Raw genomic sequence first — 23,929 nt, forward strand, 5'->3', positions numbered from 1 at the left:
TAGAATCGCCTCTGTACACTCTGGCTTGTCCAACCCCAGTGGCTGGGGATTTTACCTCATCTGCATGTCTCTGGACTGTGGGGGAAACCAGAGCACCCGGAGGAAACCCACACAGACACTGGGAGAAAGAACATGCAGAGTCCATTCAGAAAAGCCTGTGAGATTCGAACCCAGAACCTTCTGACTGTGAGGTGACAGTGCTCACCACTGCGAACTCCATTTCCCAGAAACCCTCGGGAGTGGAGGCGAGGCCAAAAAAAAAAAAGTTTGGGAAAGAATCCGTGGAATTCATTTCCTGTGCGAGCTGCTGGAGTTGGCGCAGAGATGCGGGCGCAGTGCGGGCAGGAGGAGAAGATGCGGAGGGAAGTTTAGTTCAGCAGCTTTTATTTTTGTATAGATTGATTTTTCATCATTTCAGGCGCGTGCTGTGCTCCGTTCGGCTCAGCAGGGCGGAATAATAATTATAATAATAATAATAATAATAACCGGGTCCGGGAATGGCTGAGCCTTTGCTGAAGAGGACTTTATCCAGACTCCGGGGGAAGGACAGATCCCGGCGCAAAACCGAGCCCAGACTCAGCGGTACTCCTCATTCTCACACCCAACACCTCTCACTCCCAGGCTCTGTGCTCTCCAGCTGGAGGGTTTGGTTTGGTTAAAGCAGGCCTTTGTGTGTGTTTGATGGGAGATCATGCAGCAGTCCTGTGCAGGAAAGTGTGGGGCTGTAGACAGGGCTGATGTTTACTTTGGAAAGGTAAATGAGGTCATTTCTGATGTCTGAAGGATGCTGCAGAGTTGAGTTTGATCCTGAGGAGGAGATGCATGAACCATGGCTTTCTTACCTACACTGGATCATTTCATTTCCAGTCAATATTGAGTTGTAATTGGTTTGTTTGTTTGTTTGTTTGTTTGTTTTGGACACACATGACTTTTTCCTGAAATTAGAGTATAACCAGCAAGAAACAGTTTTCACTTTGCTCAACTCGGGTCTGACCTCCAGAGACAGACTGTTGATTGTGCTTCATGCATCTCATTTCCTAAATGTTCCAAAACCTGTGATTCTGATCCCGTTCCTAAGACTGATCCCGATCCTGATTCTAATCCTAATCATACTGATTCTGATCCTCATGCTGATCCTGAGGCTGATTCTGATCCTCATGCTGATTCTGATCCTAATCCTGATCATGCTGATGCTGATTCTGATCCTCATGCTGATCCTGATTCTGATTCTCATGCTGATCCTGATTCTGATCCTCATGCTGATTCTGATCCTCATGCTGATTCTGATCCTAATCCTGATCATGCTGATGCTGATCCTGATTCTGATCCTCATGCTGATCCTGATTCTGTTCCTCATGCTGATTCTGATCCTCATGCTGATCCTGATTCTGATCCTCATGCTGATTCTGATCCTCATGCTGATCCTGATTCTGATCCTCATGCTGATCCTGATTCTGATTCTGATCCTAATCCTGATCATGCAAATTCTGATCCTGATTCTGATCCTCATGCTGATCCTGATTCTGATCCTCATGCTGATTCTGATCCTGATTCTGATCCTGATCATGCTGATTCTGATCCTAATCCTGATCGTGCTGATTCTGATCCTAAGCCTGATTCTGATCCTCATGCTGATCCTGATCCTCATGTTGATCCTGATCCTCATGCTGATCCTGATCCTCTTGCTGATTCTGATCCTGATCCTCTTGCTGATTCTGATCCTGATCCTCTTGCTGATTCTGATCCTGATCCTCATGCTTATTTCTGATCCTGATCCTCTTGCTGATTCTGATCCTAATACAGATCCCGATTCTCATGCTGATCTTGATCCTGATTCTGATCCTGATTCTGATGACCAGTTTAATTATGATAATGATCATATGAATGTTGTAATAAAAAAATTATTAATGCACAATAACTGATGCGCATGGATTGTTGTCACACCACTCACACTGCAGTTTATGCACAGTGAACAATAATGCATAATCACTTTTTATAATGTTTACAATAGGGCCCTGGTCATGTTATTGGTCCCAATTATGTTGCACAAGGGAGAAAACTGAACCATCCTTATATGTCCCTAGTACTAAACGTTTTTTGATTTCCTAATGCCCTGAAGTTAACAAATCCCAGGGAAGGAGGGAGAGCTTAATGGGACCCAGGCATCTGAATGAAGCAACAAGACGGCTCTTCTGCTTCAAGGGTCATTCCATGCCAAATCAACAAGAGGTTATGCTCGACCATCTCAGATTTTAATGAAATTTGGAGGGCTCAGAGATACTATTAAAAGAAGTTAATCCCCAAAACTTGAGCTTCCTATCACCAATAATTTCAGATATACAGGCGTTTGAATTTTTCAATTTTTTTTTTGTTTTTTGCTCAAAACATACATATTTCAAAGTGTAATATAATCTTTATTATGCAAGATAGAAACCTAAAATTTTGCATAGAGGGACTCAATGTCTTGTACTACAAGCTTCAACTTAGAATTTCAATGGTCATTGAGATGGTGATTTTAACAAGGAAATTAAAAAGACAAATTTGCATTTTTTGCATTTTTAACTCATTCTGGAAGCTTCCCTGTGGCAGTAATGTTTAAACTAAGAATGTTATTCAAATCTACACAGAGATATCTACCAATTTCAGTTTTACCAAGTCTCCACTATTCCTAGTTTGTCTGTAATAGGGTTTTGAAATTCGCCGATTTCTAAAACATGCCATTTTCAGTAGCAAGAAATCCAATGTGGGATAGCAGTTAGGAACTTGTAAATTTTTTTCAGTAATCCCCAAGACCCATATTTTATATTTCCAAATTTTTGTTCTGTGTCTCTCAAGTATTTTTAAACTACAGGGGTTTAAAAAATCCATTTTCACCAAATTCAAATTTTTTATATATTTTCATATAACTGATATTTGAGGGTTAATAAATGCTTCAATAAGGCTCAAGTAGGTTAGGAGACATGTTTCTTCCTCAATTTTAAATAAATTTCAATTAATGCTCAGTATTAATTATTTGTAAATTGATTTTAATCTAAGACTGTGTAACATTAGCAATCAATGACCAGCTATTGTGTACCAGTCAACAGCCAGCCTTATCAGTATCAACACAGCACAATAGGTGACCTTTGATACCAGAACAGGTGGCTCATATCTTATAGTTTTAGAGTCTGTAAACTGCATACTTGTTCAGATAACATTATATTGCTTGGATTATATTAAATACATTGTAATACAGAGCACTGAGAAAATTTACCAATGTTATTAACTGAATGTGTTTCTTTGCAAGGATTGGATATTTTGAATAGTTGACTAGGGAATTTAATTGTAGTTGCTTTCAATTTGAGATCAGTATAAATGAGTTTGTTCTTAGACATCTAGAAATGTCTGAACTTCCTCCCTGTTCTATAGGAATTGGACTAAAGAAAGATTCTGACTGCCATAAACTAACATACAACAGAAATTCTAAGTTAAATACACTCTCTCAGTATAGTTTGGAGCAAATTTCATTAATTAATAAAATTTCATTTTAGAACGTAAAGTTTCTTCTACTCATTGCAGCTTTGCTTTGCCATATGCAGCTTTTATTATTTATTTATCATTTATTAACCCTCAAATATCAGTTATATGAAAATATATAAAAAATTTGAATTTGGTGAAAATGGATTTTTTAAACCCCTGTAGTTTAAAAATACTTGAGAGACACAGAACAAAAATTTGGAAATATAAAATATGGGTCTTGGGGATTACTGAAAAAAATTTACAAGTTCCTAACTGCTATGCCACATTGGATTTCTTGCTACTGAAAATGGCATGTTTTAGAAATCGGCGAATTTCAAAACCCTATTACAGACAAACTAGGAATAGTGGAGACTTGGTAAAACTGAAATTGGTAGATATTTCTGTGTAGATTTGAATAACATTCTTAGTTTAAGCATTACTGCCACAGGCAAGCTTCCAGAATGAATTAAAAATGCAAAAAATGCAAATTTGTCTTTTTAATTTCCTTGTTAAAATCACCATCCAATATACAATGACCATTGAAATTCTAAGTTGAAGCTTGTAGTACAAGACATTGAGTCTCTCTGTGCAAAATTTTAGGTTTCTTTCTTGCATAATAAAGATTATATTACACTTTGAAATATGTATGTTTTGAGCAAAATGCAAAAAAATTGAAAAATTCAAATGCCTGTATCTCTGAAACCGTTGGAGAGAGGAAGCTTAAATTTTGGGGATTAACTTCTTTTAATAGTATCTCTGAGCCCTCCAAATTTCATTGAAATCTGAGATGGTCGAGCATAAATTTGTCAGATGTACTATTGATTTGGCATGGAATGACCCTCAAATAAGAAGGTGGTGGTGGAAACTCAATGTTTTGAACATTCACTTTAGCTCGGCTTGTCAATGATGCACACGCGGTAAACACACTTTCTCTGTGGCAAAACTTGAAGATTTCTGCAGAATCAGAACCCCGGTTACAGAGGCAATTAAAATTCCCTATGGGACATAAATGTTTATGGAAAATAGTTGAATGGACTTTGGCCAAATGGCACATCTTAAAATTCTCAGTGTTTCAGAAGTCTGTGTGTTACACCTATGTGTGTTAGACTCCGCCTTCTCCGAGAGCATTTCGAACGACTCCAGTCCTTACCTGTGGGGACACAGCGGCCTACTAGAAATAAAGTTGTTTACGCAAAATTTCACGAACGGAACTGTGGGTTTGCATTGCACCTGGTGAGACTGACATTCAACATGCAGCTTGAGTCTTACTCCACATTTAAACTATCAACTGTTAGTCATCCAACCAACAGGAAATTTGGAGGCAAAAACTCTCAACAGTTCCTATCTGGTCCTGTATCTACGCACAGCACGGCGTATGGCCACATGGGAGGCTTTGGGTGACTGTGGTCACCTGGGAATAGATCAGAAAACAAATATCATGATGCTACCCAAGCTAGTCCTATACAAACACTATTAGGACATGTTGTGCTTTTGGTGATAAAGATCTAACATGATCTAATAGGAGCTTAGACATGTTTTTTGGAGTGGGACCAATAGTGTGACCAGGGCCATAACACAATGTTTACATTTCTTTTGACATATGTTACCTCAAAATGCACGCTTAAACTTTCCGCACATCACTAACAGGTACTGGTTGGTACTGTACTGTCTGTTTGTGCTCGTTGTCGTTTTTGCACTGTCCATGTTGTTTGCACTTTGTTTTGTGTAGTTTATAGTCTGCGATGTTTGCACTCGCTGCACTCTTGCACTTTATATGTAGATTTGTAGTCCTGTGATGGTTAATGTTGCACCATGATCCTGGATAAACGTAGTTTCGTTTTAACTGTGTACTGTACCAACAAGAAGGGAAAGAAAGAAAGAAAGAAAAAGAAAGAAAGAAAGAAAAGCCTTCACCTTGACCTCTGAAGGAGGGGGGTATACTGGTTTACCTCTGTCTGTTCGTTTGTATCTCCGTCTGTCTGAAACACCCTTTTTCTCAGCAACCACAAATACCGTAATAGCTACTTGGTACCTCGCTTCAGCTTGGGGTTCTATACCATGTATACTGTTTTCAGGTCTGTCGCACATCGACTTCCTGTTTACCGACTGAATGTATTTACGAAATGTAGCATGGATTTACAAAATTTTCGTAACACTTTTTTCTCAGCAACTACGAATCACAACTGCTTGATATTTGGTAGCGAGCTTCAGCTTGGGGTTCTATACCGTGTATACCGTTTTCAGGTCTGTCGCACATCAACTTCCTGTTTACCAACTGAATGTATTTGAGTGATTCCATGCTTATGGGTACTGAAATGGGGACATGAACTTATTCACCTAAAACCATTTCTTTTTTTACCATCAGGTCACAAAACATGTAATCTTTAATGAATGATATGTTAAAAGATAACTTTAATTTTCTGAGATGTAATAAAAGCATATTTATATGCCAAAGTCAAGCCTATGAGTTCCAAAATGATGTCTGTTACATTACTTCTGTTACGATTGTCCATCTCACGTCTGTTACAAATTAATTACAATCTAGCTATATACCATGTTAATCTTATTGAAAGAATGTGTATGTTTATTCTACTACACATGTTTATTAATTATATTTGCTAAAACATCACCTTCCTATGTTTCAAAAAGTAATTCTACATTGTTAAAATTGAGAATATATATGTCCATAACACTTCTGTTACGTTCTGACTTTGGCATATAAATATGTTTTTATTACATCTCAGAAAATTAAAGTTATCTTTTAACATATCATTCATTAAAGATTACATGCTTTGTGACCTGATCGTAAAAAAAGAAATGGTTTTAGGTGAATTTTTAAAAATAAGTTCATGTCCCCATTTCAGTACCCATAAGCGTGGAATCACTCATTTACGAAACGTAGCATGGATTTACAAAATTTTCGTAACACTTTTTTCTCAGCAACTATGAATCACAACTGCTTGATATTTGGTAGTGCGCTTCAGCTTGGGGTTCTATACCGTGTATACCGTTTTCAGGTCTGTCGCACATCAACTTCCTGTTTACTGACTGAATGTATTTACGAAACATATAGCGTGGATTTTGATGTTATTTCAAGAGGCAAAATGCTATTTCAGAATGACAGTTTAGCAGGATCCTATTTGAAATCCCTGGGGAGAGACACTGCTCTTTACTTACTTGTTTCAGGGTTCATTATTTGTTGAAGTCAACATTGATAATAAGTGTCCTATTCCTTCGATTGCTTGCGTTCTGATATAAGCGAGAGCGGGGGATACGCAAGTGAGCAGTAGCTCACAGTTGATTTTTTTTTTTTAAATACACGTGTACAGTGAGTAATTAAAATTTATCTGGAACTAGAATAGGATAAAACATGGGCAAGTCACATCAGAAAACCGATAGTGAGATCTGGACCAAAAGCTAAGACCGCTACAGATAAGGTTTATTGACCCTTGGAACAGGAAACGCTGGTTTCATCATCTGATTTTGACCAATTTAGTCTGAGTTGCTTTCATTCTGGGTTGTTGACCCCACAGTGTCCGTGTGCACTGCCTGGTGATTGTGGAGAGTTCATGCATGATCCTGGATGGATTGATGTATTGTGAGTTTGGTACATTGTGCTGTTTTTGTGATCCAGATGTTCAGGGTCTTTCAACCGCGCAGGTCCTCGAGATTCGAGAGTTGAGAAACCTTACAGTAGAGTGAATGAATGGAGGGAGGAGGGAGTCATGTCTGGTGTTGAATAAAGTGCTTGTTAGAGGAGGAGAGGAGGCTTGTCAGCAAGCTGTCCTCAGCCCCTGACACACATGACCAAAAATGGACTGGATTGATGTGTCAGGTGAGTTTACGCCATACACTATGCATATGGTGTCCCAGCTGTAGGATGGCGGTCAGAGCGATAACCTGCAATCAACTCCTACACAGAAACTAAATCTATATTTACATCAGGAGTAAATTTATTTCTGTAGTCGGTGATCAGACGTCTGATGTCACAGTGGATCCATTTGTTTTAGCACCCATTCATTTGGTGGTGCTGCTTTCCCTGCTGAATAACTGTGATTTGCTGCATAATGAGCGTTCTTGTGTCCAAGCTAAATTTGATCAGGGAATTACGAACTCGATCATATGGCATCAACATATGCTTTTCATTTTAATCTCTTTGACTTGATGTCATGCACAGAATAAAATACTCACCTTAATTGTACCATGTATTAGGCATGTAACGATATATCATGCAACAATAAATTGCAAGACAAATTTGACTATTCAAACTGATAAAATGAATTGTGATTATCAGGTTGTGTAAGCTTAGTTTTTCCGAATTTTTGTATTTTTTTTAAGACAGCAGAATAGCAGGAATGCCGTTGACTTCACCATAGGCGGAAGTAACACAGCTCTAATGTTGCGAAAACACCCAAAAAAAGACCTAAAATATGAAAGACTAGTTGTGTGATTGACTGTACAAATAGATTTAACAAGAAATCAGAGCTCCCTTTTTACAGACTGCTGCAAACTAAAGAAAAGAGAAGCAAATGGACGTAGTAGAAATGTTCATACAAGTTTAAGAAAAGCTTTATTTGTTAACTTTTTTCAGTTTTAATAAAAGGAATATTTCATTAACAGGCTGTTATGCTTTTATTGCAGCTTTTACAAATGTGGGTAAATAACTTTTATTCTAGCCACATTCACTGGATATGACCAATCGCGCGCTCTGACTGGCTAGTCTATTACTAGGATATCAGCTCATGTACCGCGAGTAGAGAAAAACAAAATGGCAGCGCGTGTTGCTGAAAAAAAACAAGGGTGAAATAAAAACTCTATTCGAAAACAAAACCCCCAAAAGTCCAAAAAAAAAAGCAACAACAAAATATGGAATGAAAGTACTTGACGGTCAGAACGTATCTTTTTTTTTTTTTAATAATTTTTCTTCATTTTTCCAGAATTATAATGATAGCATTTTTCACAAATTGCTCCTGTCATTTTGCCGGTTTGTTTACTTTCTTCATCTTTAAGCATTCAAATAAATTTTTTTTCTTTTTCTAGACTGGTTCAAAAGCTTAAAGAAGTTTGAAAATTTACAGATCTGAAATGTCCAAGGAAGAATTAAATAAATATCTAAAGCTATTCTAGACCTCGGCAAGACGGCACTTTCTACAAAAAAACAGCACGAAAGTCAATTCATGCCGCCATTGATAGGTTTTTAAGAAGTCCGCCAAAATGGAAATTATTTTATCAGACGTTTTGTATAAATTTTTATTTATCGAATTTGCAAAAAATAAAAATGCTCTCTTTCTCAAAATCCATTGAATGTGGATAGAATCAGTCTCGTCGTACATGGCTTATAGCCAACTCAATGCTATGCGCCTCGTCGGCTATCAGCTCACTTACAATTTGATTTCGTGGAATAATTGTTAAATAGTTGGTTATTAAGAAAATTGAGACTTTTTTTATTTAATGCAAGAATGTTTATGTTGATAAAGAATAGGAAATATATGTTGCATTATTTTTTTTTTAGTAATAAATCTCTTAATTATTTTTATTTTTTCAAAAATATCATGGGAAAATCAAATCATGAACCCAGTAACGTGAATCGAATTGAATCATGAATTGGGTGAATCGTTACATGCCTGCAGTATACGAGTTTAACAACAAGCAGGCTTTGTTGGTTGAGACACAGCAGTGCAGTAACTTAGACTGTGCTAGATAGTTAGTTAAACATCAGCAGTAATGACTGGATCTTTTCTATCTGTTTGTTTGTTTGCTTGCTTGCTTGGTCAGTTAACATTTCTGTCCTTAAAACCAGTAGCCAAGTTCACGCCCAAGCTGCCGACCACTTGGATTGATGGATAAACTGTATGATTCCGTCGTGGTGTCATATGGTCATGATTGCGATGAACTGAACAAATGTAACTTAAGCTCCACAAAAATATTGACCCAGGAACGTCTGTCAGACCCATTAACTGCATTAAAATGAAAAGTTTTATTATTAAGAATAAAATGAAGGGATGTTTGGGTTTTGAAAGTGTTCCTGTGAGATCAGTATCTGTAAAGGGAATATGATTCAGTACTCAGTAGGCAATAAAATACGTTGCAATATTTAAGATGCACGATACTGTTAGTGTGGACGCCGCAGTAGTGTCAGTGTTACTGGCTGCTTTTTAGTCAAATAGGACATGACATTTTTCTCAGGATGCCTGTCTGTAAGATTCCTGATTTTGGATGAATCTGCAGGAGCATTGCATGTTTTCATGGATGGCGGTCGTGTCATTATGTGCAAGATGAGATCTATAAAAGTTTGAGAAACATATTTGAGCTTTCATACTTCATTTTTCATCTCATCTCATCATCTGTAGCCGCTTTATCCTGTTCTACAGGGTCGCAGGCGAGCTGGAGCCTATCCCAGCTGACTACGGGCGAAAGGCGGGGTACACCCTGGACAAGTCGCCAGGTCATCACAGGGCTGACACATAGACACAGACAACCATTCACACTCACATTCACACCTACGGGCAATTTAGAGTCACCAGTTAACCTAACCTGCATGTCTTTGGACTGTGGAGGAAACCGGAGCACCCGGAGGAAACCCACACGGACACGGGGAGAACATGCAAACTCCACACAGAAAGGCCCTCGCCGGCCACGGGGGCTCGAACCCAGGACCTTCTTGCTGTGAGGCGACAGCGCTAACCACTACACCACCGTGCCGCCCTGGTATTGAGAGATTTTTATAAATTGAATTTATAATGCATTTGTCTCACTATATTGTATATTACTTTAAATATTTTCTGTATTTTATGAATTTAATAATGTAGATATTAGATTATTAACCTAAGTTTATACTCCTCTCCAATGGAAACCAGCATCAGCTGAGTGGATCTTGAGTTTCATAAAGCTATCTATCGATCTATTGATAAGGGAAAAGGTTTGGCTGATATAATATTGGCACATGACTCACTAATAGTGTATGATTTAATGAAGTCAAGTCAAGTTTGTTTGTATAGCACTTTTAACAATAAACATTGTCGCAAAGCAGCTTTACAGAATTTGAACGACTTAAAACATGAGCTAATTTTATCCCTAATCTATCCCCAATGACTATCCTGTGGCGATGGCGGCAAGGAAAAACTCCCTCAGACGACATGAGGAAGAAACCTCGGGAGGAACCAGACTCAAAAGGGAACCCATCCTCATTTGGGCAACAACAGACAGCCTGACTATAACATTAACAGTTTTAACATGAAGACAGTTTCATTGATGTTATAAACTCTTCATTGATGGAAACTTGAGTGCAAAACTGTTCATGACAACTGCAGTCCTAAAGTTAGCAAGACAACTGTAGTCCTCAGCCATAAAAGCATTACTGTAATGCCGCTTTTCCACTACAAACGCGGCTGAGTCGGGCTGAGCCGTGCCGTGCTGAGTCGGGCTGAGCGGGGCTGTTGGAGTTGCATTTCGACTACAACCGCGCTGAACCGTGCTGGCTGGAAGTGGGTGGACACATTGGGTGGAGTTAGCGAAAGTGGGTGGACGTCAGGTGATGTCGTTAAGCAGCGCAAACAGTGACATCAGTGAGTTTTTAAGCGGTAGTCTCACGACCCGGATAGTAAACAATAAACATGGAGGACATGGAGTCGTTAGTGTTGCTGGTCTTGGTGCTGTGGCTTGTTGTCACCGACAACGCCAACAGATACTGGCAAGAGCGTATAGATGAGGCGAGGCGCATAAGGCTTCAGAAATTCTCGTAATTCGTAATTCTTCTCCTTCCGGGTTTGCGGTGTTTACAGATCCCAGCGCGCTCGCGGGGCGTGTGTGGGCATGTGAGGACACTCCTCCTCACCAATCAGTGCACAGGGGAGTGTCTGCTCACGCCCCCAACCTCACTCCGCTCGCTTTGGCTCGCTTCAGCCCCACTCCAAACCGGTGCGAGTTTTAGGGGCTAAGCAGGGCTGAAGCGAGCTGAGTCGTGCTGGTTTTTGGTAGTCGAAACGCGAGCCGTGTCGGGCTGAAGTGAGCTGAAGCGAGCTGAAGTGAGCTGAAAAAGGGTAGTGGAAAAGGGCCATAAGAGTCCAGAGCATCCTCCAGGTATAACCCTCAACTGTCCTCATGGGGCCGTCCTCCACAGGAGCTATGCGATAAAACTCGGACCAGACACAGGGCACCAGGATGGATCAAGCAAGTCCGAGGGGCAGAAGAGGCCAGCATCTCAATCCCAGGACCAACATGTAACTCAGAGGGACAGATGGGGGGGGGAGAAAGAGAGAGAAAGAAAACACAGGTGGTCCCCCCCTTCTGTCTGTCTGTCTTTCTGTCTCTCTCTGTCTCTCTCTTTTTCTGTCTGTCTCTGTCTCTCTCTTTTTCTGTCTCTCTCTCTCTCTCTCTCTCACTTGCAATGTCTAAAATAGGGAAAGTAGTTGGATGGCTGGTCGACATTCGTGTGTGTGTGTGTGTGTGTGTGTAAACACCATGCCACTTCGGTTCTTAGTGTGAGTGTGTGTTGGAGTGTTTGTCGTCATTTCTGGTGACACAATGTGAGGTATGTGATTGGGAAAGGCATGAGAGGTGTGTGTGTGTGTGTGTGTGTGTGTGTGTGTGTGTGTGTGTGTGTGTGTGTGTGAGAGAGAGAGAGAGAGAGAGAGAATGTATGATAGTCTGACTGAGAGGTTGTGTGAGAGGTTCTGATGTAATAAGTGTGTAAGAGAAGCAAGAGATTGGACATTCCATTGATACCTCAGGGTTCAGACTTGTATTTATGATTAATGTATGTTTAATCTTACAGTCCAGACTCGTGTGTGTGTGTGTGTGTGTGTGTGTGTGTGAGAGAGAGAGAGAGAGAGAGAAAAGTAAACTGCCCAGCTGCACTGTCATGGCCGTTATGAAGTTTTCTTCATGTTCCTCACAGTACACGCTTGGTCTCCTAAAAACCTTCTTGTGTGTGTTCTTGTACTTGCTACATATTGAGGACTGGAATATATTTTTTACCGACAGATTGAGGTCATTTTGGCTGGTCCTCGCTTTTTCAAAGGGCTGTTTGGGTGTTAAGACTTATTTTTAGGGTTCAGGTTCGAATGATTTTTAGGTTAGGGTTCGGGTGAGGATTGAGGTTGGGGTCAGGCGTGTAATTGTGATGGTTAAGATAAGGGTAAGGGACTAGAGAGTGCATTATGTCAATGAGTATGCCCTCAAAGATAGAAGTACAAGTATGTGTGTGCGCGCGCGTGTGCACTCTCTGTAATGACTGTCAATAGAACTCTTTATCTTAAGCATCTGTGAGCCACGTGAGAGTGAAGAAACAGGACACTTTCTGTTCACGCGCTTTCCAACCCATTTTATTATTTGTGTATTCTGTTTCCTCACTGATGTATTTTTTTTTATTTCTTTTCCCTTAGTCTATAAATTTCCACAGTTTTCAACATCATGATATTAGCCTGAAAATGTCTGACTGGATATTTCATAGGATTGTCCTGATTAATTTGAATATTTGAGTTTTTGTTTACTGTGTTTGTTTCTGTATTGAGTATTCAGTTGTGTCGTCTTTAATTTCCTAAGCCCTAGATCGGTGCACCATGTAGGCAGTGAAGTAATGGCTTCTCCACCCTATGAAGAACTGTATGTTCAAATTGCTGGCCATTTGGGATTCACCTACGCACATGGTTATGCAAACACACGCACCAAAAAAACCAACCCTGTCTTGTGACCTAAATCATGTTTTACTGATGGTATTTTGTTTGTTTGTTTGTTTGTTTGTTTAACCATTGCTAACGTGTTTTGTACCATTGGATACGGATCTTGGATTTGTTTATTAACCCTCTGGGGTCTGAGGGTATTTTCTGGCACTCTAATGATTTTGCCGTGCTCTGATTTTGTCAATTTCAGCAAATCTAAGCAGTATTTTCAAAGTAATATGACTTTTGTATTCAGCACAAGTTCAGCTACAATAATATCTATGTAGTCTGGATGTCATGACTGTACTTAAAAAAAAAACAGATAAATGAAGCTGTTGTAAAAAGCATTGGGATTTGCATTTTTGGGGGGGGGGTGGCTCTCTCACTGTCTCACTCTCATAGGGCCAATGATTTTCTGTGATCGCGGAAAACAGATGGAAATTACGGAATTTTTATGGTGAAACATTGCTCGCGTGTCAAAATGTAACTGCTGCAGAAGGCTTCCGCCCAAGCAGACATGCCTTCAGTGTTGCCAGATATTGCTAACGTTTTCCACCCCAAAATATGTTCAAAACCAGCCAAAAAGCACCTAAACCCGCCCAATCTGGCAACACTGCATGCCTTTCCGGTCAAGTGATTGTGATTGGCTTGTGGCACACCTAGCCAGCCAATGAGCTGCTTGTTTACAGATTCGCTCCCCGCGTCGCAACCAGAATGGCGACCGCTTAAAAGAAATGAATGCTCTGCCAGTGGCGAGTGTGGACGTTGCGTGACTCGCAGAAGATTGTCGTAGGTCGGCGAAAAAACGACTTACTAATAGATATTAAAAAAAAAGTAATTTAAGTAAGTTTAAAGTGTAATTTAAATAAAAAGTAAAGTATTCATAAATTGAAGTTTGGAAGCGCCTCTGTTTTTGGGCTGAGGAGAAGTTTGAAAGGGTGTACCGTGATTCTGCCTTCTTGTATTGCGATACGGATCGTGGCTCTGCGTATCGCCATTTCGATACACATATCGTTACAGCCCTAATATATATATATATATATATATATATATATATCAGGGCTTTCCCTAGAAAAAAAATCTCAGTCGTACTAGTGATGCAGAGCCTGGCTCAGAAGGCCCTGAAGGCTGCTGGAGGGTCCGGGGGCATGCTTGCCTGGAAAATTTTGAAATGAGAGATTTCAAATGGTGCATTCTGGTGGCATATAGGGCTGATTTAGGCACAATTCAACATTTATTAAATTTACTGTTCTTTACCTTGTCAAATATGCAAGGGGCAAAATTAGATTTGAAATGAAAACATTGGAAACTGTCAACTCAGAGAAATATATATACACACACACACACACACACACATTTTATATATATATATATATATTATGTATGTATGTATGTATGTATGTGTTATTTACCAGCTGGGAGGTCCATATGGTGAAATACCGTGACCAAGGTCTTGAAAGTACTGAGCGAGGCCCTCTGGGCCGAGGTCAGTATTCAAGGCCGAGGTCACGGTATTTCACCATACAGACCGACCTTAAGCTGGTAAATAATATATTTATTTTTTTCTTTACCAAATTCTAACAGAAAACGAGAGCACCCGAAAGGGAAAACCGAGCCGAGCCACCATTTTGAATCCTCATTCACGGCTGTAATGCAAATTGCTTCCTCCTCAGTATACAAGTGCACTTCCATGGCAGGAAAAAACCTACATTTTGCCGCCTATGTAGTCCCCTATTTATACAAATAGGAGTCATTCAGGATTCAGCCATGTTTTTACTCGGCGTTAGCAACAGTTACAGGTTTTTAGCTTTCTCCTGAAATGTTTTCTTTTATTTCTTCCTCAGGGTAGTAAAACTCGCTTTCGCTGTGAAGACTGTCGTTATCACTATCCATGATGTAAAATTAATGCTATTCTCCTGAGAAATGCGAAAATAAATGTTGACAAAAAATGCTACTATGTTTGTTGTTGTTGTGAACGAGCGAGTCGCCAGAGGTCCGTATCCGGGGTCCGTATAGTAGGATACGGACCTGCTCGCCAGCCAATCAGAGCGCAGGATTTGATGGAAACCGGACTGCGAAAAATAAAAAGGAATTTTATTGCGTAACAAAAAATGCATAATATTGAACAATATAAGAGCTGAAATTAGAATATTAGCAATATGGCTGTCAACTACAGACCTGCAAGCCAACAGGCAAGTGTCACACACAGAAGCCTGCAGTATAGTGTCAGGAACAAAATCGAGGTCAAATTCAAGCAACAGCGCCATCTAGGGACCAGCGCCTAGAACGTGGTTCTATGTCGGGTTGCGAATGGCAGTCAGTGCACGCAGCGAAACCCTTTTTCATTTCTGGGTTGAGTACCAGGATAGTCTAGACCTACAACCCCAATTCCAAAAAAGTTGGGACAAAGTACAAATTGTAAATAAAAACGGAATGCAATGATGTGGAAGTTTCAAAATTCCATATTTTATTCAGAATAGAACATAGATGACATATCAAATGTTGAAACTGAGAAAATGTATCATTTAAAGAGAAAAATTAGGTGATTTTAAATTTCATGACAACACATCTCAAAAAAGTTGGGACAAGGCCATGTTTCCCACTGTGAGACATCCCCTTTTCTCTTTACAACAGTCTGTAAACGTCTGGGGACTGAGGAGACAAGTTGCTCAAGTTTAGGGATAGGAATGTTAACCCATTCTTGTCGAATGTAGGATTCTAGTTGCTCAACTGTCTTGGGTCTTTTTTTGTTGTATCTTCCGTTTTATGATGCGCCAAATGTTTTCTATGGGTGAAAGATCTGGATTGCAGGCTGGCCAGTTCAGTACCCGGACCCTTCTTCTATGCAGCCATGATGCTGTAATTGGTGCAGTATGCGGTTTGGCATTGTCATGTTGGAAAATGCAGGGTCTTCCCTGAAAGAGACGTTGTCTGGATGGGAGCATATGTTGCTCTAGAACCTGGATATACCTTTCAGCATTGATGGTGTCTTTCCAGATGTGTAAGCTGCCCATGCCACACGCACTAATGCAACCCCATACCATCAGAGATGCAGGCTTCTGAACTGAGCGCTGATAACAACTTGGGTCGTCCTTCTCCTCTTTAGTCCGAATGACACGACGTCCCTGATTTCCATAAAGAACTTCACATTTTGATTCGTCTGACCACAGAACAGTTTTCCACTTTGCCACAGTCCATTTTAAATGAGCCTTGGCCCAGAGAAGACGTCTGCGCTTCTGGATCATGTTTAGATACGGCTTCTTTGAACTATAGAGTTTTAGCTGGCAGCGGCGGATGGCACGGTGAATTGTGTTCACAGATAATGTTCTCTGGAAATATTCCTGAGCCCATTTTGTGATTTCCAATACAGAAGCATTCCTGTATGTGACGCAGTGCCGTCTAAGGGCCCGAAGATCACGGGCACCCAGTATGGTTTTCCGGCCTTGACCCTTACGCACAGAGATTCTTCCAGATTCTCTGAATCTTTTGATGATATTATGCACTGTAGATCAAATCAAATCAAGTTTATTTGTATAGCGCTTTTAACAATAAACATTGTCGCAAAGCAGCTTTACAGAATTTGAACGACTTAAAACATGAGCTAATTTTATCCCTAATCTATCCCCAATGAGCAAGCCTGTGGCGACGGTGGCAAGGAAAAACTCCCTCAGACGACGTGAGGAAGAAACCTCGAGAGGAACCAGACTCAAAAGGGAACCCATCCTCATTTGGGCAACAACAGACAGCCTGACTATAATATTAACAGTTTTAACAGGTATAACCCTCAACTGTCCTCATGGGGCCGTCCTTCACAGGAGCGGTGCGATAAAACTCCGACCAGACACAGGGCACCAGGATGGATCAAGCAGGTCCGAGGGGCAGAAGAGGCCAGCATCTCAATCCCAGGATCAACATGTAACTCAGAGGGACAGATTGGGGGGGGGGGAAGAGAGAGAGAAAGAAAACACAGGTTGTTAGGTATGCCCTAAAAATGACAAGTATTAAATCTGTGTGGTAGGCTCGCAGAGACGAGAGTCTTTACATCAGGCATAACACACAACAATGGCATGTTAATATGGTAAAAAATATCATGACCTGCCCTGGCTGGATGCTTGATTGGGTGATGGGAGCACACTCCTCAGCAATGATGAGATGCAGATGGGACCCTTAGGGCTGGCCAAGACAATTCAGTTACATTTCACCGGGTCTGGGACATGCGACAGAATGTCTGACAGCCGATTCCCTGCAGGCTACGATAGCCAGTCAAGGTCTCCACCCTCTCCACCAAAAGATTTCCTGTTGACTCCATGTAACTCAGGCTACGTTTACATTACGTCGAATCAGCGGATCATCAGATTAACGTTCTTAAAACGACTCGCGTTTACACTAAAACCGTTAGCCGTGCACACAGCAACACCAATACGCGGATACGCTCGGCTCTGCAGGCATCCTGCGCTCCAAATCACTCCGCCCTGAACAGCGAGTGCCCTCTGGAGGGTGTGCACTCCGGCCCTGCGCAGCTCACAGAGCGCGCGAGTGAAGTGAACAAGCCACGATTCGGGACTGAGCCGCTGTGTGTGAGATCCCAGCGCATATCACTTATTACTTGCAAGTGGAAGGATGGCAAGCCTAAAGACAATCATAACTACACAATGGGCAGTATTTGCATCAGTATTTGCAGTATTTTCATACTTTTATACTCTTTAATGAAAGGTGATACAAGGCGGAAGTCTGCGCCGTTTTTCAGCAGTCGCGTCACATGACCAACGCCAGCGAATCAGGAAGGTGGATGTCACAGTGACGTTGTCCAATGAGACGCCAGCTAGAGCTCAGCACAGCGTATTCGCGTATTCTCAATGTTTACACAGCACCGGAGCTGATACGATCTAGATTGAATACGTGGACGCTGGCGGATTCCCGTTTCCCCGCTTTTTCAGGGGGGTTAATGTAAACGGACAGTGCATCCGCGAAGAAAACGAGACAGATACGGTCTAGTGTAAACGTAGCCTCAGAGGGACAGATTTGGGGTGGGGGGGAGGGAAAGAAAACACAGGTTGTTAGGTATGCCCAATGTCACCTGAATAAGTAGGAACAGTATACATATTGCACCGAGTACAAGCAGGGACTCCGGCAACTAACTATGACAGCATAACTAAAAGGAGAGAGCCAGAAGGTAACACAGGCATGAGGGAGCCCCGGGACATAAAGCAGCAGCCACTACACCGTCAACAAACTCGAGTGAGCAAGCGAGTGGGGACTGACAGCATCCATACATCCCAGTTTACCAAAACACTCTATGTCTGAGGACCCTCCAGATCTACTCCTTTACCTCATAAACACCATTAACAAAAGGCTTGACTAAACAGATATGTTTTCAGCCTAGACTTAAATGCTGATACTGTGTCTGATTCCCGAACATTACTTGGAAGGCTGTTCCATAACTGTGGGGCTTTGTAAGAAAAGGCTCTGCCCCCTGATGTAGCCTTCACTATACGAGGTACCAGCAGATAGCCTGCACCTTTTGATCTAAGTAGGCGTGGCGGGTCATAGAGGAGCAGAAGTTCACTCAGGTACTGTGGTGCGAGACCATTTAGTGCTTTAAAGGTCAATAGTAGTATTTTATAATCAATATCTGTAGACTTTAGAAAGAAACAGATATGGCACATATTGGGGGGGGGGGATCCTGAAAGTGGTACGTTATTCTACTGTTCCTAATGAAGCTATGGTCATTAACAGAGGTGCTGTTCTTCTGGAGCAAATTAGATGCATAATAGTACACATTCAGGAGAGGGCAGAGGGATTATGTGATGGTGTGTAATTAAGGAAAATATGTTTACAAACTTGCCTTACAAGTGTGTGTGTGTGTTGCCTGATGTGGTTAAAAAATTCCTTATCTTTGCAGTATTTCTGAGATGAAAGAAAGCTATCCGGGTGATGTTATCAATGTGAGTTTCGAATGAAAGACTGGGGTCAATAATCACGCCGAGGTCTTTTACTGCTGCACGTGAAGAAACAGAAAGGCCATCCAGAGTTAGTGTGGAATCAGAAAACTTACTTCTAGCTGTATGTGGTCCTAGTACAAGTACTTCAGTCTTGTCAGAGTTAAGCAGAAGGAAATTAATAAGCATCCAGTGTCTAATGTCCTTAACACATTCCTCAATTCTATTAAGCTGGTGTCTCTCATCAGGTTTTGCAGAGACATACAACTGTGTGTCATCAGCATAACAGTGGAAACTAATACAATGTTTACGAATAATATCACCCAGAGGTAACATATATAGAGAAAAAAGCAGTGTCGATGATGATATGTTCAAACTCTTTGCAATTTTACACTGTCGAACTCCTTTCTGATATTGCTCCACTATTTGTCGGCGCAGAATTAGGGGGATTGGTGATCCTCTTCCCATCTTTACTTCTGAGAGCCGCTGCCACTCCAAGATGCTCTTTTTATACCCAGTCATGTTAATGACCTATTGCCAATTGACCTAATGAGTTGCAATTTGGTCCTCCAGCTGTTCCTTTTTTGTACCTTTAACTTTTCCAGCCTCTTATTGCCCCTGTCCCAACTTTTTTGAGATGTGTTGCTGTCATGAAATTTCAAATGAGCCAATATTTGGCATGAAATTTCAAAACGTCTCACTTTCGACATTTGATATGTTGTCTATGTTCTATTGTGAATACAATATCAGTTTTTGAGATTTGTAAATTATTGCATTCCGTTTTTATTTACAATTTGTACTTTGTCCCAACTTTTTTGGAATCGGGGTTGTATATATTACAATATCTTCTGATTTTTATACTTGTTTTCAGAGGAGAATAGGAGATGTTTCGGTGCGGAAAGTACTCTGCGTTATTCAGTTTATAGTATTGGATATATATTTTTTTTTTTGTACGCAAGTGACGGCGTGGCGTTGATGTTGCACAGCATGGCGGAGCGCCGCGTATCTGCACTTTGGAGAATATATCACTTTTATTTATTTATTTTGCCTGTGTTGTATTTCTAGACTTGTATTCTCAAAAATAATCAGGAATAATACAGAAGTATCTGACTGAGGCACCCAGCGGAGCAACAGCTTCGGTTCGGATCATAATTACAAAATGCAGGATTTTCGTAGTTATGAAACCAGACTTCCTCCAGCTCTGCATCCTGTCAGTGTGATGAAGATTAACCTATTTATATTTTCAATCCCCTTGTCTTTTTTTTTTTTAAGCCCTTCCTCTTCCTGGACTTCCTGATAGCAGCTTTGCTGAACTCTTCATGCTCTTACTGTAGACTTTAGAAAGAAACAGATATGGCACATATTGGGGGGGGAATCATGAAAGTGGTGCGTTATTCTACTGTTCCTAATGAAGCTATGGTCATTAACAGAGCTGCTGTTCTTCTGGAGCAAATTAGATGCATAATAGTACACATTCAGGAGAGGGCAGAGGGATTGTGATGGTGTGTAATTAAGGAAAATATGTTTACAAACTTGCCTTACAAATGTGTGTGTGCGTGTGTGTGTGTTGCCTGATGTGGTTAAAAAAAAAAAAGACGGGGAGAATCGGTCTGTCAGCAGTTAACCAGTAAATGATGAAGCTAATCTGTTCTCGGTGTCTCATTTACTGTCGGCTCCATAGCTGTGCCTTGATAACGTAACTCCTCCAAATAAACAAGGCAGGACAGTTCAAAGTGAGACATGTAACTGTTTACGGTGGAGTTTCCCCCACTGTGTGTGTTTGACGTGAGGGTACGTGGACATTTACTTCACTATCTGATCTGCAGAGAGAGCAGGACAGTGGAGGTGAGTGAGACTGAGTGGACGAGTGCAGGATAATGAATGAAGGATACGATTGCAGGAAAGGGAAGGTTGTGAGTGGCAGGGATAAGGGATCTAGAGAGAGAGAACGGATTGTCAGTGAGGGTCAGAAATAATAATAATAATAATAATATTAATAATAAGTTCAACTTGTATAGCGCCTTTCTGACACCCGAGGTCACTTTACAATTACCAAAAAATAAAAGAAGAGAATAGAAAGCACTATAAAGATACAGAATACAGGTAGTCGTCGACTTACGACTGCGTTTGGTTACGACTGACCGGTCGTAAACCGATCTGGTCGTAAGTTGGCGTATGTTAAGCTAGCCGCACACTACGCCGATCCACGCGGTACCGAACCGACCCATTTCAGAGCCGACTCCCGACAGGGCACGCACATATCCCCGACTAGCATCATAACAAACATTCCGCTAAATATCACGTGACAACTTAATAGCTTTGTGATTGGCTATTGGATATAGTTACTGTTAAATCCAACACTTGAAGATGCTACAGGCTGAATTACAAATGACACAACATGGAATATGTAGCGCACTATCTAGGCTGCATGAGCTATTATTTCCAACCTTAAATAGTGCACTTATATAGGGGAGTTAAAGCGATTTGGAATTCAGCCACACAACTTCACTCCATTTAACTTCACTTAACTTCACTCCATTTGATGAACGAGTAGCTAGATCAAAAGTGAAGATTGTTTTCAAAGCTATCAATGGTTTATTACCAACATGCATCAGTGATAAATTTGTTCAATTTAGAACTGTCCACAGTAGAAATACAAGGAATAGCTCAAGCAAAAATGTAATTTTACCTAAAGTTAAAAAAAACTTTGGGGCAAAAATCAGTAATTTTCAGCGCAGCAAAACTCTGGAACAGTCTCCCAGCTACTTTTAAGGAATGTTCATCACTTAGCACTTTTAGAGGAATGCTAAAGAGCATTCGTATCAACCAATCTTTGTAATTTGCGTGAGTTTTTTACTTATTTTAAATGTAGTTACGTATAGTTTTCTTTTTTTTGTTTCTTATTTATTTTGTTTGAGGGCCGTATGTATATTATCATGTGATATTTTATGTCACCCTCGATAAATAAAGTTTAAAAAAAAAAACTTGAGCAGAGTGGCTTTCCAGCCCACTGTGTCTATGGATAAAGCTTCAGTCTATGGAATTACAGCATATACCTGCATTAGGTGCTACCAACACGTATTTCTCGCGCTAGAAATTGTGTTTAATGATGTCACGTGTTATATGCGAAAGATATGATTGGCTATTGCTAGCGACTCTCGCCGATCAGTCTGGCTCCCGATTAGTTTTTCGAATCGGCTGTGAGATGAGTCGGTACCATCGAAAACTAGTCTTTACGCCTGACTCGTGACTTCAGTCGGCTCGGTACGCTGAAAATCGGCGTAGTGTGCGGCTAGCTTTAAATGAACATAAGTATATTGTGATGTGTAATGATATTGTAACCATCTTAAAGTCTTATTTTATCGACATTTTCTTATTTCATTACCTTGGCTCATTATTTGGTTTAAGTCAAACACTGCATATTCAGGGGTGAAAGTAACTTTTATTTCTTGCCGGTATATTATGCTGAGTCATAGGGCCCGTTTACACGAGGACGGTGTCGGGTAAAAATGACTAAATATTTTATCGGAAGTGCCTTTCGTCTACACGGGGACGGCGTTTCCGAGGCTGAAAAACGGAAAAAATTGAAAATGCCTTCCAGAGTGGATAAGTTAAAAACAGCCCCCGTTGCATATCCGTCTAAACCAGGGCTTTGAACCGGTTCAAGGAACGAAAACAAAAACCGGGAACTTTTTCTATTTCACATGGAACAGAAACGAAACCAGAAACTTTATTATTTTTTATGTTCCGGAACAGAAACGCTTATTAAAAATAATGGTAACCGGTTAATACCGGTTTTTATTTCGTTCCTCAAAGTTTCTGTAGTCTACAAATAGTCATTCTTCTCCTGCGCAAGTTTCTATGACCCGCTGGGGTTCACTTCCTGTGTGACGTTCGCTGACTGAATGGAGAGAGCGGGAAGGTGGACTGCCATCACGTCTCCATTACTGAGTGTCTGAGCAAAGAAGAGCCTGAACGATGCAACCTCCCTATTGGCTGTTTGTAAAAATGTATCAGTTGTTGCCCTTCCCACGGGAATCATCGCGGGCTCGAGAGACGAGACCTGACGAGTTAGTTCGTTGGTAGCAGAACAAAATGTCTGGACACAAATCGGGTTTTCAGAAAAGGAAAGAAAATAAACGGAGGGTCGAAAATACAAAACGAGTTTTAAGGTAGGACAAATGGTTAGTTTTCTGAGGCAGCCCGCCGTGGCTGCAGACTTTCAGTTGCGTCATTGAATGGTTACTTTTCTGAGGCAGCCCGATTTATTATAGCCCATTTAGTTAAAATAGTTGATATAAAATGTTTATAGTTATGTGATGGTTGTCCTGATTTAGACTGGGTTTTTTTTGGGGGGGGGGGGTTGCGCGATGTTGCACCCGGGTCCAGATTAGGGCAGAACCGGCCCTGGCTACATTTCAGGTGTAGTTTGTTTTATGTATGTATGTACTTGCATAGATGTGTACTTCCAATATGGCGCCTAACAAAATCTCGCGGCGCGGTGACGTCATGCGGTAGCCCTCTATAGGGCCTGACTAGCCTTTGGTAACACACTAAATGAATTATCTTTCATTTTTGGCACTTTTTCTGTTTGTGTAGATGGGAAGACATACTGAGAATCCAAATCACCAACATTTGAAATAATAATTGTTTTGAATTATTTCTTGTCTTATTTAATGAAGGTTGTAATAGAATTAGCCTACATTTGGCTTAAGCTGGATGAGACAGAGACATAATTTTATAGCCATTTGTGAAACAGCTGACAGGGAACGTAATTAACCGTTCCGGGAACGAAATTTTTTTGTTCTAACCGGTTCGGGAACGTCTATTTAA

At 40.7% G+C, this 23,929-nt stretch overlaps 1 protein-coding gene across 1 annotated transcript in view; it reads left to right on the forward strand.

The window, feature by feature from the left end:
• Window positions 1–341: 341 nt before the first annotated feature.
• The window catches only part of LOC132898584 (rho GTPase-activating protein SYDE1), a 75,688-nt gene continuing 52,100 nt past the window's right edge, over window positions 342–23,929 (forward strand). The window contains 1 exon segment of the mRNA XM_060940298.1: window positions 342–582. Coding sequence (XP_060796281.1) covers window positions 498–582 — 85 coding nt within the window. The 5' untranslated portion in view covers window positions 342–497.

Source organism: Neoarius graeffei, chromosome 14 (assembly GCF_027579695.1).
Source record: "Neoarius graeffei isolate fNeoGra1 chromosome 14, fNeoGra1.pri, whole genome shotgun sequence".
NCBI classification, from domain to species: Eukaryota; Metazoa; Chordata; class Actinopteri; order Siluriformes; family Ariidae; genus Neoarius; species Neoarius graeffei.